Source organism: Pleurodeles waltl, chromosome 7 (genome assembly GCF_031143425.1).
Source record: "Pleurodeles waltl isolate 20211129_DDA chromosome 7, aPleWal1.hap1.20221129, whole genome shotgun sequence".
Taxonomy (NCBI): Eukaryota; Metazoa; Chordata; class Amphibia; order Caudata; family Salamandridae; genus Pleurodeles; species Pleurodeles waltl.
In genome coordinates this window covers 134,707,153-134,723,031 of record NC_090446.1, presented here as the reverse complement: position 1 = coordinate 134,723,031, position 15,879 = coordinate 134,707,153, and the positions used below count along the sequence as shown (strand labels likewise).

At 46.1% G+C, this 15,879-nt stretch overlaps 1 protein-coding gene and 1 long non-coding RNA gene across 2 annotated transcripts in view; one reads left to right on the top strand and one right to left on the bottom strand.

Moving 5' to 3' along the window:
• LOC138303875 (uncharacterized) overlaps window positions 1–15,879 on the top strand; it is a 140,255-nt gene that overhangs the window by 31,919 nt on the left and 92,457 nt on the right. The gene's annotated exons all lie outside the window — the stretch shown is intronic.
• CCM2L (CCM2 like scaffold protein) overlaps window positions 7,965–15,879 on the bottom strand; it is a 38,250-nt gene continuing 30,335 nt past the window's right edge. Inside the window, exons 9-10 of the mRNA XM_069243375.1 lie at window positions 11,600–11,738; window positions 7,965–11,109 (exon numbers count right to left, since the gene is read on the bottom strand). Coding sequence (XP_069099476.1) covers window positions 10,829–11,109; window positions 11,600–11,738 — 420 coding nt within the window. The 3' untranslated portion in view covers window positions 7,965–10,828. The remainder of the gene's footprint in view (window positions 11,110–11,599; window positions 11,739–15,879) is intronic.

Here is a 15,879-nt window from a genome sequence, read left to right as displayed (position 1 = left end):
ATCTGAGAGGAGCCACAAATTTCCTTCCACCCAGCGTTCCCCCACGTCTCCCGATAAAAATGATACCTCACTTGTGTGGGTAGGCCTAGCGCCCGCGACAGGAAATGCCCCAAAGCGCAACGTGGACACAGCCAAATTTTTGAAGGAAAACAGAGGTGTTTTTTGCAAAGTGCCTACCTGTAGATTTTGGCCTCTAGCTCAGCCGCCACCTAGGGAAACCTACCAAACCTGTGCATTTCTGAAAACTAGAGACCTAGGGGAATCCAAGATGGGGTGACTTGTGTGGCTCGGACCAGGTTCTGTTACCCAGAATCCTTTGCAAACCTCAAAATTTGGCTAAAAAAACACATGTTCCTCACATTTCTGTGGCAAAAAGTTCTGGAATCTGAGAGGAGCCACAAATTTCCTTCCACCCAGCGTTCCCCCACGTCTCCCGATAAAAATGATACCTCACTTGTGTGGGTAGGCCTAGCGCCCGTGACAGGAAACGCCCCAAAGCGCAACGTGGACACAGCCAAATTTTTGAAGGAAAACAGAGGTGTTTTTTGCAAAGTGCCTACCTGTAGATTTTGGCCTGTAGCTCAGCCGCCACCTAGGGAAACCTACCAAACCTGTGCATTTCTGAAAACTAGAGACCTAGGGGAATCCAAGATGGGGTGACTTGTGTGGCTCGGACCAGGTTCTGTTACCCAGAATCCTTTGCAAACCTTAAGATTTGGCTAAAAAAACACATGTTCCTCACATTTCTGTGGCAGAAAGTTCTGGAATCTGAGAGGAGCCACAAATTTCCTTCCACCCAGCGTTCCCCCACGTCTCCCGATAAAAATGATACCTCACTTGTGTGGGTAGGCCTAGCGCCCGCGACAGGAAACGCCCCAAAGCGCAACGTGGACACAGCCAAATTTTTGAAGGAAAACAGAGGTGTTTTTTGCAAAGTGCCTACCTGTAGATTTTGGCCTCTAGCTCAGCCGCCACCTAGGGAAACCTACCAAACCTGTGCATTTCTGAAAACTAGAGACCTAGGGGAATCCAAGATGGGGTGACTTGTGTGGCTCGGACCAGGTTCTGTTACCCAGAATCCTTTGAAAACCTCAAAATTTGGCTAAAAAAACACATGTTCCTCACATTTCTGTGGCAGAAAGTTCTGGAATCTGAGAGGAGCCACAAATTTCCTTCCACCCAGCGTTCCCCTACGTCTCCCGATAAAAATGATACCTCACTTGTGTGGGTAGGCCTAGCGCCCGTGACAGGAAACGCCCCAAAGCGCAACGTGGACACAGCCAAATTTTTGAAGGAAAACAGAGGTGTTTTTTGCAAAGTGCCTACCTGTAGATTTTGGCCTGTAGCTCAGCCGCCACCTAGGGAAACCTACCAAACCTGTGCATTTCTGAAAACTAGAGACCTAGGGGAATCCAAGATGGGGTGACTTGTGTGGCTCGGACCAGGTTCTGTTACCCAGAATCCTTTGCAAACCTTAAGATTTGGCTAAAAAAACACATGTTCCTCACATTTCTGTGGCAGAAAGTTCTGGAATCTGAGAGGAGCCACAAATTTCCTTCCACCCAGCGTTCCCCCACGTCTCCCGATAAAAATGATACCTCACTTGTGTGGGTAGGCCTAGCGCCCGCGACAGGAAACGCCCCAAAGCGCAACGTGGACACAGCCAAATTTTTGAAGGAAAACAGAGGTGTTTTTTGCAAAGTGCCTACCTGTAGATTTTGGCCTCTAGCTCAGCCGCCACCTAGGGAAACCTACCAAACCTGTGCATTTCTGAAAACTAGAGACCTAGGGGAATTCAAGATGGGGTGACTTGTGTGGCTCGGACCAGGTTCTGTTACCCAGAATCCTTTGCAAACCTCAAAATTTGGCTAAAAAAACACATGTTCCTCACATTTCTGTGGCAGAAAGTTCTGGAATCTGAGAGGAGCCACAAATTTCCTTCCAGCCAGCGTTCCCCCACGTCTCCCGATAAAAATGATACCTCACTTGTGTGGGTAGGCCTAGCGCCCGCGACAGGAAACACCCCAAAGTGCAACGTGGACACAGCCAAATTTTTGAAGGAAAACAGAGGTGTTTTTTGCAAAGTGCCTACCTGTAGATTTTGGCCTGTAGCTCAGCCGCCACCTAGGGAAACCTACCAAACCTGTGCATTTCTGAAAACTAGAGACCTAGGGGAATCCAAGATGGGGTGACTTGTGTGGCTCGGACCAGGTTCTGTTACCCAGAATCCTTTGCAAACCTTAAGATTTGGCTAAAAAAACACATGTTCCTCACATTTCTGTGGCAGAAAGTTCTGGAATCTGAGAGGAGCCACAAATTTCCTTCCACCCAGCGTTCCCCCACGTCTCCCGATAAAAATGATACCTCACTTGTGTGGGTAGGCCTAGCGCCCGCGACAGGAAACGCCCCAAAGCGCAACGTGGACACAGCCAAATTTTTGAAGGAAAACAGAGGTGTTTTTTGCAAAGTGCCTACCTGTAGATTTTGGCCTCTAGCTCAGCCGCCACCTAGGGAAACCTACCAAACCTGTGCATTTCTGAAAACTAGAGACCTAGGGGAATCCAAGATGGGGTGACTTGTGTGGCTCGGACCAGGTTCTGTTACTCAGAATCCTTTGCAAACCTCAAAATCTAGCTAAAAAAACACATGTTCTTCACATTTCTGTGGCAGAAAGTTCTAGAATCTGAGCGGAGCCACAAATTTCCTTCCACCCAGCGTTCCCCCACGTCTCCCGATAAAAATTATACCTCACTTGTGTGGGTAGGCCTAGCGCTCGCGACAGGAAATGGCCCAAAACACAACGTGGACACATCACATTTTTTCATAGAAAACAGTGCCTACCTGTGGATTTTGGCCTCTAGCTCAGCCAGCACCTGGGGAAACCTAGCAAACCAGCGCATTTTTGAAAACTAAAGACCTAGGGGAATCCAAGATGGGGTGATTTGCGGGGCTCTGACCAGGTTCTGTTACCCAGAATCCTTTGCAAACATCAAAAGTTGGCCAAAAAACACTTTTTCCTCTCATTTCGGTGACAGAAAGTTCTGGAATCTGAGAGGAGCCACAAATTTCCTTCCACCCAGCGTTCCCCTAAGTCTCTCCATAAAAATGGTACCTCACTTGTGTGGGTAGGCCTAGCGCCCACGAAAGGAAATGGCCCAAAACACAACGTGGACACAACATATTTTTTCACAGAAAACAGAGGTGTTTTTTGCAAAGTGCCTACCTGTGGATTTTGGCCTCTAGCTCAGCCGGCCCCAGGGGGGGGGGAAAATGCCCTAAAATAAATTTGACCCCCCACCCCACCAAACCCCCCCTGCCCAGGAGCGACCCTTGCCTACGGGGTCGCTCCCCCAGCGTGACATTGGCGCCAAACAACAAATCCCCGGTGCCTAGTGGTTTCTGCCCCCTTGGGGCAGATTGACCTAAAATCAACAGTTTGCTCACCAGGGGAGCGACCCTTGCCTGATGGGTCGCTCCCCATCTCTAAAAAAACAAACATACAAAAAAAAAACACACAAAAAAAATTTGCCCTGGCGCCTAGAGGTTTCTGCCTCCCCCCCTGGTGGCAGATCGGCCTAATAATAGGCCGATCTGCCCCCAGGGGGGGCAGAAATGGCCTAAAATAAATTTGCATCCCCAACTCCCACCCCCCCACCAGGAGCGACCCTTGCCTACGGGGTCGCTCCCCCTGCGTGACATTGGCGCCAAAAAACAAATCCCCGGTGCCTAGTGGTTTCTGCCCCCTTGGGGGCAGATTGACCTAAAATCGACCAATCTGCCCCCAAGGGGGGCAGAAATGCTCTAAATACAGTTTGCCCCCCAGGGGAGCGACCCTTGTCTGATGGGTCGCTCCCCATCTCTAAAAAAACACACAAAAAAAAAAACACACAAAAAAAAATTGCCCTGGCGCCTACAGGTTTCTGCCCCCCCTGGGGGCAGATCGGCCTAATAATAGGCCGATCTGCCCCCAGAGGGGGCAGAAATGGCCTAAAATAAATTTAACCCCCAACCCCCCCGGGAGCGACCCTTGCCTACGGGGTCGCTCCCCCTGCGTGACATTGGTGCCAAAAAACAAATCCCCGGTGCCTAGTGGTTTCTGCCCCCTTGGGGCAGATTGACCTAAAATCGACCAATCTGCCCCCAAGGGGGGCAGAAATGGTCTAAATACAGTTTGCCCCCCAGGGGAGCGACCCTTGCCTGATGGGTCGCTCCCCATCTCTAAAAAAACAAACATACAAAAACAAAACACACAAAAAAAATTTGCCCTGGCGCCTAGAGGTTTCTGCCCCCCCCTGGTGGCAGATCGGCCTAATAATAGGCTGATCTGCCCCCAGGGGGGGCAGAAATGGCCTAAAATTAATTTGCATCCCCAACCCCCACCAGGAGCGACCCTTGCCTACGGGGTCGCTCCCCCTGTGTGACATTGGCGCCAAAAAACAAATCCCCGGTGCCTAGTGGTTTCTGCCCCCTTGGGGGCAGATTGACCTAAAATCGACCAGTCTGCCCCCAAGGGGGGCAGAAATGCTCTAAATACAGTTTGCCCCCCAGGGGAGCGACCCTTGTCTGGTGGGTCTCTCCCCATCTCTAAAAAAACAAACAAACGAAAAAATAAACCACACAAAAATGTTTTGTCCTGGCGCCTACAGGTTTCTGCCCCCACTGGGGGCAGATCGGCCTAAAAATAGGCCGATCTGCCCCCAGGGGAGGGCAGAAATGGCCTAAAATAAATTTGCCCCCAGAACCCCCAGCCCCCCGGGAGCGACCATTGCCTACGGGGTCGCTCCCCCTGCGTGACATTGGCGCCAAAAAACAAATCCCCGGTGCCTAGAGGTTTCTGCCCCCTTGGGGCAGATTGACCTAAAATCGACCAATCTGCCCCCAAGGGGGGCAGAAATGGTCTAAACACAGTTTGCCCCCCAGGGGAGCGACTCTTGTCTGATGGGTCGCTCCCCATCTCTAAAAAAACAAAAAAACAACAAAAAAATAAATTTTCCCTGGCGCCTACAGGTTTCTGCCCCCCCTGGGGGCAGATCGGCCTATTATTTATCGGCCTAATAATAGGCCAATGCCCCCCGAACCCCCACCCCCCCCGGGAGCGACCCTTGCCTACGGGGTCGCTCCCCCTGCGTGACATTGGCGCCAAAAAACAAATCCCCGGTGCCTAGTGGTTTCTGCCCCCTTGGGGCAGATTGACCTAAAATCGACCAATCGGCCCCGAAGGGGGGCAGAAATGGTCTAAATACAATTTGCCCCCCAGGGGAGCGACCCTTGCCTGATGGGTCGCTCCCCATCTCTAAAAAAAAAAAAAACAAACAAAAAAAAAAACACACAAAAAAAATTTGCCCTGGCGCCTAGAGGTTTCTGCTCCCCTGGGGGTAGATCGGCCTAATACCAATAGGCCGATCTGCCCCCAGGGGGGGCAGACATGGCCTAAAATAATTTTGCCCCCCCTACCCCCCCCAAGGGAGCGACCCTTACCTAAAATTGGCCGATCTGCCCCCAAAGCGGGCAGAAATGGCCTAAATACATTTTGCCCCTCCAGGGGAGCGACCCTTGTCCAAGGGGTCGCTCCCCATCTGTAAAACAAAAAAACAAAAAAATCCCTGGTGCCTAGTAGTTTCTGCCCCCCTTGGGGGCAGATCAGCTGAATCAAAATAGGTTGATCTACCCCCCAGGGGGGCAGAAATGGCCTAAAATAATCCCCCCCCCCCAAGGGAGCAACCCTTGCGTAAGGGGTCGCTCCCCTTGCGTGAAAGTAACGCAAAAAAAAAAAACTCCCTGCCGTCTAATGGTTTCTGCCCCCCTTGGGGGCAGATTGGCCTCATCAAAATAGGCCAATCTGCCCCCAAGGGGGGCAGAAATGGCCTAAATATAATTTGCCCCCTAGGGGAGCGGCCCTTGCCTAAGGGGTCGCTCCCCACCTAAAAAAAAAGAAAACATAACAAAAAGAAAAAAAAAGAAATGATCCCTGGTGCCTAGAGGTTTCTGCCCCCCCTGGGGGCAGAAAAGGCTTAATAATAGGCCGATCTGCCCCCAGGGGGGGCAGAAAAGGCCTTCCCAAAAAAATGCCCCCCCGGGAGCGACCCTTGCCCAAGGGGTCGCTCCTGTTGCGTGAAATTTGCGCCAAAAAAAAAACTCCCTGGTGTCTAATGGTTTCTGCCCCCCTCTGGGGGCAGATTGGCCTCATCAAAATAGGCCAATCTGCCCCCAAGGGGGGCAGAAATGGCCTAAATATATATTGCCCCCTAGGGGAGCGACCCTTGCCTAAGGGGTCGCTCCCTACCTAAAAAAAAAGAAAACATCACAAAAAAAAAAAAATATATATCCCTGGTGCCTAGAGGTTTCTGCCCCCCCTGGGGGCAGATCGGCCTAATAATAGGCCAATCTGCCCCCAGGGGGGGCAGAAAAGGCCTTCCTAAAAAAATGCCCCCCCTGGGAGCGACCCTTGCCCAAGGGGTCGCTCCCTTTTGACAGTTTCATTGAAAAAAAAAAAAAATCCCTGGTGTCTAGTGGGGTTTCAAAAGCCGGATTGCAAGCAATCCGGCTTTTGAAACCCTGTGAGAGACTTCAAGGGGAAGGAAATACATTTCCTTCCCTTTGAAGCCTCTCGGGGCCTCCCCCATGGGATTGAAAGAGAAATGCAAAAGCATTTCTCTTTCAATCGCGCTGGAAGCTCTGCTTCCAGCGCGATGGGGGAGACCCTGTGACTAATCAGTGCGCGCTCGCGCGCTGACGTCACAGGGGGGGTGGGAGGGGAAGGGCTTCCCCTTCCATCCCTGACTTTGGGGGAGTGGGGGGAAGCACACAGAGGGAGCGAGAGCGCTCCCTCTGGGCTGTGTGCCAAGGACGTAGTGGTTACGTCCTCGGCACAGCAGCACTGTGCCGAAGGACGTAACCACTACGTCCTCGGCACAGAAGGGGTTAAACCAATCGAGTGCTTGCAAACGGGGTTTCGGTGCTTGGGTCAGGAGACCCAAAGGTTTCCAGATCACATTAAATTTTAGATGCTCCTTCTTGATGTTAGTAGTCAACAGTTCCATCACCAAGATATCCCACGGCCTCCAGTGCCAATGAGTTACATAAGGTGGATCTCTTTTTTTCCACTGGGAAGCAATTGGCAGTTTTACCACTAAAAGGCATTGCCACAATAGGGCCAGCCTATTTTAATGGTACCTGAGTAGTCAGACAGGGTCAATCCCACTATTGTTACTACCAGATCTTCTGATATGGCGTATATAAACATTTCCCAAAATGCTTTCAAAAACGTCTTCCCAGAAAAGGACAATCACACCGAGCATGTTAAGTCTCAAGCTTCTGGTTGCATCCCTTCCAACATCTGGGGTTAGTTTTTTGCCAGTGATAACCGCATTAATCCTGACTTTGTTGGGCACTGATTCTGTACAGGTCAGAAGCTAGGCTGGTAGCTGTGCAAGAAATAATTGTTGTTAGTAGACTTATATTTGAGTGACAACAGCACTCTCAATTATATTTTCAAGGAATTTAGGGCCATATGTACGAACACATTTTCCCATAGACACAGAATGGGTAAAACCCTTTGCTACATCTGGCCCTTAGTTCTATACTGGGTCACTGCATGATCAGATTGTTGTGGTCCAGGCTGATATTTTTCAGTGTTGGGTGCATCTGTATAATTTGAGTATGTACAGGAGAATGCCTTGTGAAACGTTGAGAATGTTGATGACTATGTACTTCTCTGTTAAGGATGTCTATGATGGTTGATCGTATAATATCTTCTTGAATAGTGGATGCATTGAGAACTTCGAGGTGGTGATATGATATTTGATTGAAAGCATTATGAACATCTTTGGTGTTGTATGAAAAGACTGGAGGTACAATAGCAAGTGCTTTGGGCTATAGAAGTACTGTCAATCTTTCCTATTAAGAATAGGTTGATGGTGTTACATTTATCTATAGAGAGGGATATCTATACAAGCTGATTTCATAGTGGTTTTTCTCTTGTTGGAAGCTGTGATGATTGTTCATTTGTAGTATGTTGTGTTGCCTGTGGTCAGTTTAAAGTTTCTATACAGAGCAGAGACTTTTCATACGTACTGTGTTAACTTGTGAGGTGATTTTACACGATTTCTCTTCTTTAGAGATGGATACTTGCTATCAGGAAGTTGTCAGCTGAACCAGATTGCAGGGCATTGGTTTTGTAGTGTGGGGATTCTTTTGGTTAATGCATCTATGCAGTGTGCTGTTCGGTGAGTGGAGGAGTGTGCCAGCATTTGTTGCAATCTGGACCATGGTTGCAAGGCTCGTTAAAACTTTTTGAGCACATGAAAAGGAAAGACTGAGGAAAAATAAATGTTTTAAATGATTTATTGAATGGGTGAAGTGCCTCATCCTGTAATATAGTGAAGAGGTAAGTGATTCCTTTAATAAAGTCTTTGCTGTATCAGGATTAGAGGTCTGCAGATCAGACAGAAGCCTGCTATCAGGCAGGCTAGGAGGAGGAAAAAGCAACTTAGAATTCTCTGGAGTTGGGTTTTTTATTCCAGAAGGGGTCAGTTTCTAAAAGACATGAGAAGGACTGTGAGGGCTCCACTAGTCTCGTGTATGCCTAACGGAGTGATGATGCGAAGGTTGTATGTATGGGAGGAACTGACTTGACTTTAAGAGATCGAACTTGAGTCATTGTTGTGCACTGTAGTTGTATCAGCAATGTCTGTAGAATGTCATACTAGGGAATATGCACTGATCAGCATCCAAAGAAACCTTTGTTTTGCGGGGGAATGTGAAGTGGAGCGAGTAGTGTATGGATTAGGATGTTTTTTGTGTTTACTGTGGATTCTAGGAGAACCTGGATGGTCTGACAGAAGGGATTTGAGTGTCAAGGCCACTCAGCCAGTGGGGTGCAGGAAGGAGTTGGAGAGATGTGTCATTAGTTCTTTAGGAAAGCCCTGTTCAGAAGGATAGAGTCTAATATGCAGGGGAAGCTCATTTACGGATGTTGGGGGATCTTGAGATGAGTAGGATACAAGGGTCTGTGGGCCTTCTTTTTGGGACTTCAGGATACTTACAGTGAATGGACTGATTATAGGTAGTGGGGATGCAGACAGATGTGGGGTTTGTCTAATAGATAGTTTCGGTTTTGGATACAGGCAGTTTGTGGGAGCAAGTGTGGCTATTTTCAAGATGTAGTGATCACGTAAATCTGATTCTGTCAGTAACACTTAGGAACACTGAGGCATGAAGAATGGCTTTCAGCATGGACATTGATTCTTCAAAGAGCCAGAAGTAGCAGAAGTGACATCATGTCCCATCTAGCGGCAGTGACAACAGAGGGTTGATTCACCTGCCCAATTATTCTCTTAACAAACTTTTACTTGCTGCTGAGGAGATTTCTGAAGTCCATGGAGAGAAAACAAAAGGAAGCAATCAGGTGCCCTTGAGTTGTGTTATGTTCCTATATCTGCTGCAGCCCTTTTGACTTAAACTAACAGTAACAAGGGCACTACTAGCCATATCAAAGAGAAAGTCAGGGGCAGCAGTTGCAACCCTGGGTGGTAGAAATGAAGTTGCTGGGGGATTGATTCTTTATAGGACACAGAGTTGGAACTAGACAGTCTAGGCTGTTATCCTGATGTAGTCCATGAAAGTAAGTAGATGCTCATATAGAAGCAAAGGGCATGATGTCAGAGGTGTGGCATGGAAGAAGATCCTCAAGGTTAATTCCAATGAACAAACCCTAGATCTGTGGTCTACATGTGTGACCACTGAGGCATACAATCTAGGTCTTTGTTGGATTACAGTTTAGAAAAAAAGCCATGATGGATGTTGATGGATTTGTCCTTGTGTGGTATCAGGGCTACTGGGGTTTCTGTGTAGAGATGGACCATAAAAAGTGCAAGTATAGAACACTGGGGGACACCACAGATGACTGGTAATGGTGAACACCTGTAAGCGTCCCTTTGTACAAACTTATCTCTGCCTGGGAGAAAGGAAATTAATCACTTTGGAGCTGGAATTGGTGATGTAAGCCAGGCTCCCTCAGCACTCCTGCCTCAGCAGGCCAGTACACAGCTCAAATCACTATGGTTGTCTGATGATCTCTGCACACACGAAAACTGTGGGACAGAGGAACCATCAATTCTTGTAGCTGTCATACATATCAGGTCGCTGATCATTACTCCCAGTGAGTTTCAAAAGTCCGGAGGGATGACCATGCTTGATCACAACAATGAGAAAACCTCATTTTGATGAAATAATTACAAAAACCACCACATGTTGTTAGCACCATTCATTCTGCCCAAATCCACTGCTCATGGTTGGGCCCTTCAAGGAAATTCTTATATCTGTTTCAGGAGTGAAACACTGACTGTTTGGCCTTTCTGAGACTTTAGTTTGCTTGAGTTGAGTGGCTGAGTACAATAAGTCCGAAGTTTTGTCAGAGACACCAACAAAATCTCACCTTTCCAGCAACAGGGACAAATCAAAACTCTGGGTTCCTCAGCATCAAAAATAAGGCTTCACATTATCCTCATCATATCCTCAATGGTGTAATTCAAAAGTCTCTGGTGGCCTCTCTGGTGGCTGCTAAGAGCCTACATCCTGAATGACCAGAAGGGAATGTTTGATTTGGGTTGGACACTTGTGTCCTCTTTGACCAGTGTAGAATAAGGGATCATTCTATTGATAGGAGTTTCTATGTGTCTCCAAAGAGCAGTGTTGAGCACAGATTCTTGGAAGATTCTCAGCACATTGATCAACAACTTTACCAGCAGGAAACAGTAAAAAGTGACTAGTGAATGCCCATCACTCTCAGCTGCCATCATTGACAAGTGATAGGCAAAACCTACTACAGCTATAAGAAGTTGTCCTCCTCCACACCATCCTCATCTTCCTCATCATGTGCTAGAGCCTGAATGTCATGGGTAATGTTATTGATCATCCGGTTGAAGCACTCACTTTCAGAGTGCAGAGACCAGCTGTCGTAGCTCTGCACCGCGGAGGCCGATGTGCTGCTCATGCTTCGCTTGATCCTTCCGAAGCTGTCAGTCAGTATTCCACCTTCACGGATCCCAATGCTCTCCAAGAAGCTTTCAAAATAGCCGATGTCTTGATCAGGGATGAAAGGCCTCAATCCTACAGGAGCAGAAATAGAAAGATGCGAGGCCAGATTATAGGGTATTTGGTACAAGCAGGACTGTAGAACATATCCTACACTTCCTTCTGCAATGCCCCTTCCACTCAGTTGGACACTACAGGCTACTTGAAAGCTAACAGGATGCAAGCCTAAAGGATACAGCAAGTAATGTCTGACCTCTGACATTAGTAGACTGAAGGTTTCAAGTGAGACACTGACAAAGTTTGTTCTGTTCCACAACTGAAGATAACCTGACTATGCCATATTATCCTTCCTGCTGAGATACTCTGGTGTTGAGGGCATATTTCACACTGAAGCAAAGAAAGGGATAGCATAACAGTTTACTCATATCTCCTCACCATGCTGTCAAAATATATATGAATATTTAATTGTACACGTGACACCTTTAAGTGAAGAGTCCAGCCAAAAGCCCAATTTTGAGTAGGCAAACGAGTAATAAACCTCCAAGTAGAAATGTATAGACGTTACCTAGGAGAAGGAACTTTCTCTTGTCCCCATAGAGTCGCAAAAGGTCTGTACAATAATCTCGAACGGCCATGCCTTTCCGGTACTCGTGGAGCAGCACCGCAAACTGCTGGATCTCCTGTGAGGAGAGTTTATTTCTTAACTGCAGGACAGTGCACAGTAACCAAGAGGAAAGAACAATGTTAGTCACTGACAACACACCAACATGAAGGGGACACTGGAATCCCCTCAAAACACCTGACCAAGTGGGTGTCATTCATAGATTGTGTGTTTAACATTTACGACATTGTGTTTAGTTCCGAAAGACACGCATAAACTGTGATATGTCTGATCTGACAGTTGTAGCATTCCCTGATGTCAAATAGATGCTCTGTCCCAGTGAACCGATTAGCCACTAGTGCGTCACATCACAGTTGTAATTGTACTTGATGATGCTGCTAAACTATTTGTTTATGATGTAATAAAAGAAAAATTTATAAATTGATTCAAACAAAAAATGTATGTTTAACAGCAATGCTTTCATCCATGCTTAAGATACTGTCACTAAGCAAAACAAATAAAACAAACCCTTGCATGCAAAATATGGATGAGCCATCCAACACTGACTTTTCACAGAAAGAGCCACAAATAGAACAACTCCCAGATACCCGTGCAAGAAAGACAGCTTAATATGTCTGTACCGCATGCTACACATCAAACCTTGGTGTTCTATGATGTTATACAGCAAATACTGTGCACCAAAAACATAAGCAAGTAATGATAAGCCTGCCAATCAAGTTGAGGGTCTTCAGGAAACCACAAATATACAATGCAATAAAACCTCAAATTACACCCTGGATCTGTCATAAAACAATGTCCAGCTCTCAACACAGCATTCTCCTGAGCATCCACTAAACCTTATGCTATGATCAATCCATAAAAATCAAAAATAAAACACAACCACAAATAACTGCTCAGCAGCAACATGATACACCCTTAACACCGTCTAGCCACACTAGGACACGCTCATGTGCTCCTTGTGTCATGCCACACCAAATTACAATCCAGTCTCAAAACACGCTTAGCCATACTTTTGTCCGTCCACCAAGAAGCTCAACACACATAATAATTCACGTAAAAAATGACACTGTTATATAGGTATGAACTTTTGGGCCTAATTTAGAGATTGGCAGATGGGTCACAAATGTGGGGGATATTCTGTCTGGTTTATTACTAGGCCATTATATCACATGGTACTTTTAATAAGGTGGATGGCTATCCACCACTTTTGTGATGAAGTAACCCATCAACCCAATGCTAAATCAGGCTCTCTGTTAAATGATTCCCTGATCAGTTATTCGGAAATTCCCAAACATATCAAAAATCATTCATAATATTTGTGAGATTAACTTATTTTAATGCTGCTGTTTTGCTATCTGTATGCCCTGCAAGCAACTGTTATTTCCTCAAACCAAATCAATGGCACTCAATTTATCAAGAGTGTTAGGATGATCTGTCTATACAAGATCTATCTATACAACTCTAGCACAACAGAATTCCACCACGAAACACTGACAGATACTCCAGATCAAGCTTTGAAACAATGAACAACACATTGCGATCCGAATGTGGACCCTTGCTCAGCCCTTCTACGACTGATCCATGCAAACCTGTCTAATCACAGCATCACTTATCAAAAAAGCATTGTCTGCTAATACAATGACACATTCATGGAAGCGTGCTGCCTAAGAAGCCTTTTCAGCCACAATAGGACATGCCCATGAAACAGTGTCCAAGGACAACTTGATGCACCCATGAAGCACTGCCAAGCCAAACTATGAACCTATCACAGGACACTGGTCAGCCATGCTATGGTCAATTCATGAGATAACCTTGTCCATAAAATACTCCAAAGCCACACAGTTATATATGCACAAAACTTACTTTAACCCCTCATTGATCCCAAACAAATGTTTACCCGTTCCTGGAACCCTATCTAAACAGATCCTGAACCACTACAGAAGCAATTCATCCTCTAACTCAGACCATTTATTAGTGAGAAGGTCCATGTTGCATGATCATTCCGAAACCATACAGCCCTCACTTATGAAATTATTTCACCTATGAAGCCGCAGGTATGGAAATATTTACTGAGCAATGACTTTGGTTACCTAGTTTTACCTGTTAATGAGGTTATAATCCAAGGGCAATATTAGCTTAACGCGACTAAGACAAATGCAGAACATCACCCAAAGGAGTTACACCGTCACAATCAAAAAGAATTGACAAGCAGACATACTTCGAATAAAGTAAGAACTCTGTCACTCTCACTCAGCTGGATTTCGAATTTTACTGGGACAGATCAGCAGTACATTTTGGTTTTCATGTTTGGTAATCCTTGTTGGAGTCTGTGAAAAGTAAAACATTAGTGCTTGCCCGGCTCCCACATTGTCTAAAACATTCCTGTAAATTGCCCTTAAAGGATATCTGAGAAGTTTGGTATTCAAAGCTTTGGTTTAAGTCACTGTCAAAATTTCAATTTTCATTTCTTACAGGTTTTCTCTGTATTAGAACCAGGGAGGTTAAGTTAAGAACTTCTGCATCTCTTTCTGTAAGAAGTCCATTGGTCTTCCTTTCTCAAAAACTACATTTCCCTGAATTTACATATCTCTCCTAGATCTTTTTTCAGAACATCTTTTAGTTCTGGACTTTTCCTGGGGTGACTTCCCCAGCTCATTTTTGTCCATTTCCATTCCGAAGCTTTAGCCTGCTGTCTTTGTCCATCAACCATCAACTTACGTGGCCATTAAGCGGGCCATGGAAGTAGGAGGGTCCATGTTTCGTAAGTCCTAGCAATACCTGATTTGCCCTAACATTTCAAGTAACTGGTCCATCAAGGCTAAGGATGCTTCAGTATTGCCTGGCCTCTTTTTCTGCTGCTGTAGAGAACTGGCATCGTTGGTGAGGTCATTACGTAGAGCGGATGAGTGATGTTTTGTGTTGCCAACATATGGGCAATAGCCTACTTGAATGTTTATCAGTGTTTGTTTAAAAGTAATGATCAGGTACAAGAAGTCTCACTCTGCGATTGAAGTAACCACATTTTACTTTAGAAAAAAAGCTGTAAGCATAAGGTCTCATTAGCCCCCGCGTTCTGCATAACTGTGGGCCTCATTTAAAGGTGGGCTGTCACCGGGGCATAAGTCGGGTGTACAGGGGGCAGACGGAATCTACCCACTATTTTCAGAGGGTGGACGGGGTCTTCCCTGCCATGAATTTGGCCCCAGGGAAATATGCTGAACTAGTCCCTGTGTAATTTTCCGACACATTCAGCAGCGCCTACACATTGTCTGCTTTCACTTCCCAGCAGCGGCATGCCGGCTTTTTCTAGGCCCAATACAAAGGCCAAATTTAAGGGTCCATCAGAGAGCTCTCCTTTTCTCCCAGAATCATCCTGACAGAGGTATCTGAGCATCACATCGAGATGCCAATACAAAAGAGGGGAACAAAGGCAACCTGTATTTCACAAGTAATTAAGAGAAACTATGATTGGAGGCATGCTTTTGACGTTGTTAAGTCCTGTATGTAAAAAATATGCATGCCCTGAAAGAATGTCATACAATCTATAGGAGTATGTAAACAAATACCATTTTTAAAAACTCATGTTTTTCTTTTATAGCATTACTCATCCCAATGTAGGGTGTCAGAGCGCTTTACATACATATTATACATTGACAATAAATAATACAAGTGTGTACATCAATGCATGGGATGTTTAACATAAGACAATGTGTGTTACAGCATGTAGGAGTCAGATGCCATGAAGTCACTTGCACACCGCCTACCGGGTCAGTCATCCCACTTCTTTGTTTAAGTACTTGTGCCCTGGCTTTAACTAGTGCTTAATTTGAGCTCGTGGTTTCCAGTGCTTGGCAACGGTACTTCATCGTCGACGCCAGAACTCATTACAGGCTATCACATGGTGGCCTGTTCCTCTTATTTAGAGATGAGCACAACATCAGTTGTTTATTAATTCAATTTACATAAACAAATGACTACTTCCTGCTGTCCGAACCATTCTTTTAGCTTTGGGGGCCTGGAACAGTCTATATTTTCACGCTTGTGGGAGTGTGAGGGTTAGTAACTTTGTCGGTACTGGCACTGACAGATGGCAGGGGCAATGGGTTGTGCCAGGCTGCAGTGGCTTCCTGGCTTTCTGCCGGCTCCAGCCCTAGGACTTGAGAAACCTAAAAGCAGAATGATCAGACTTCACAAATAAGAAGGATGCCCTGCACTTGCAAGGA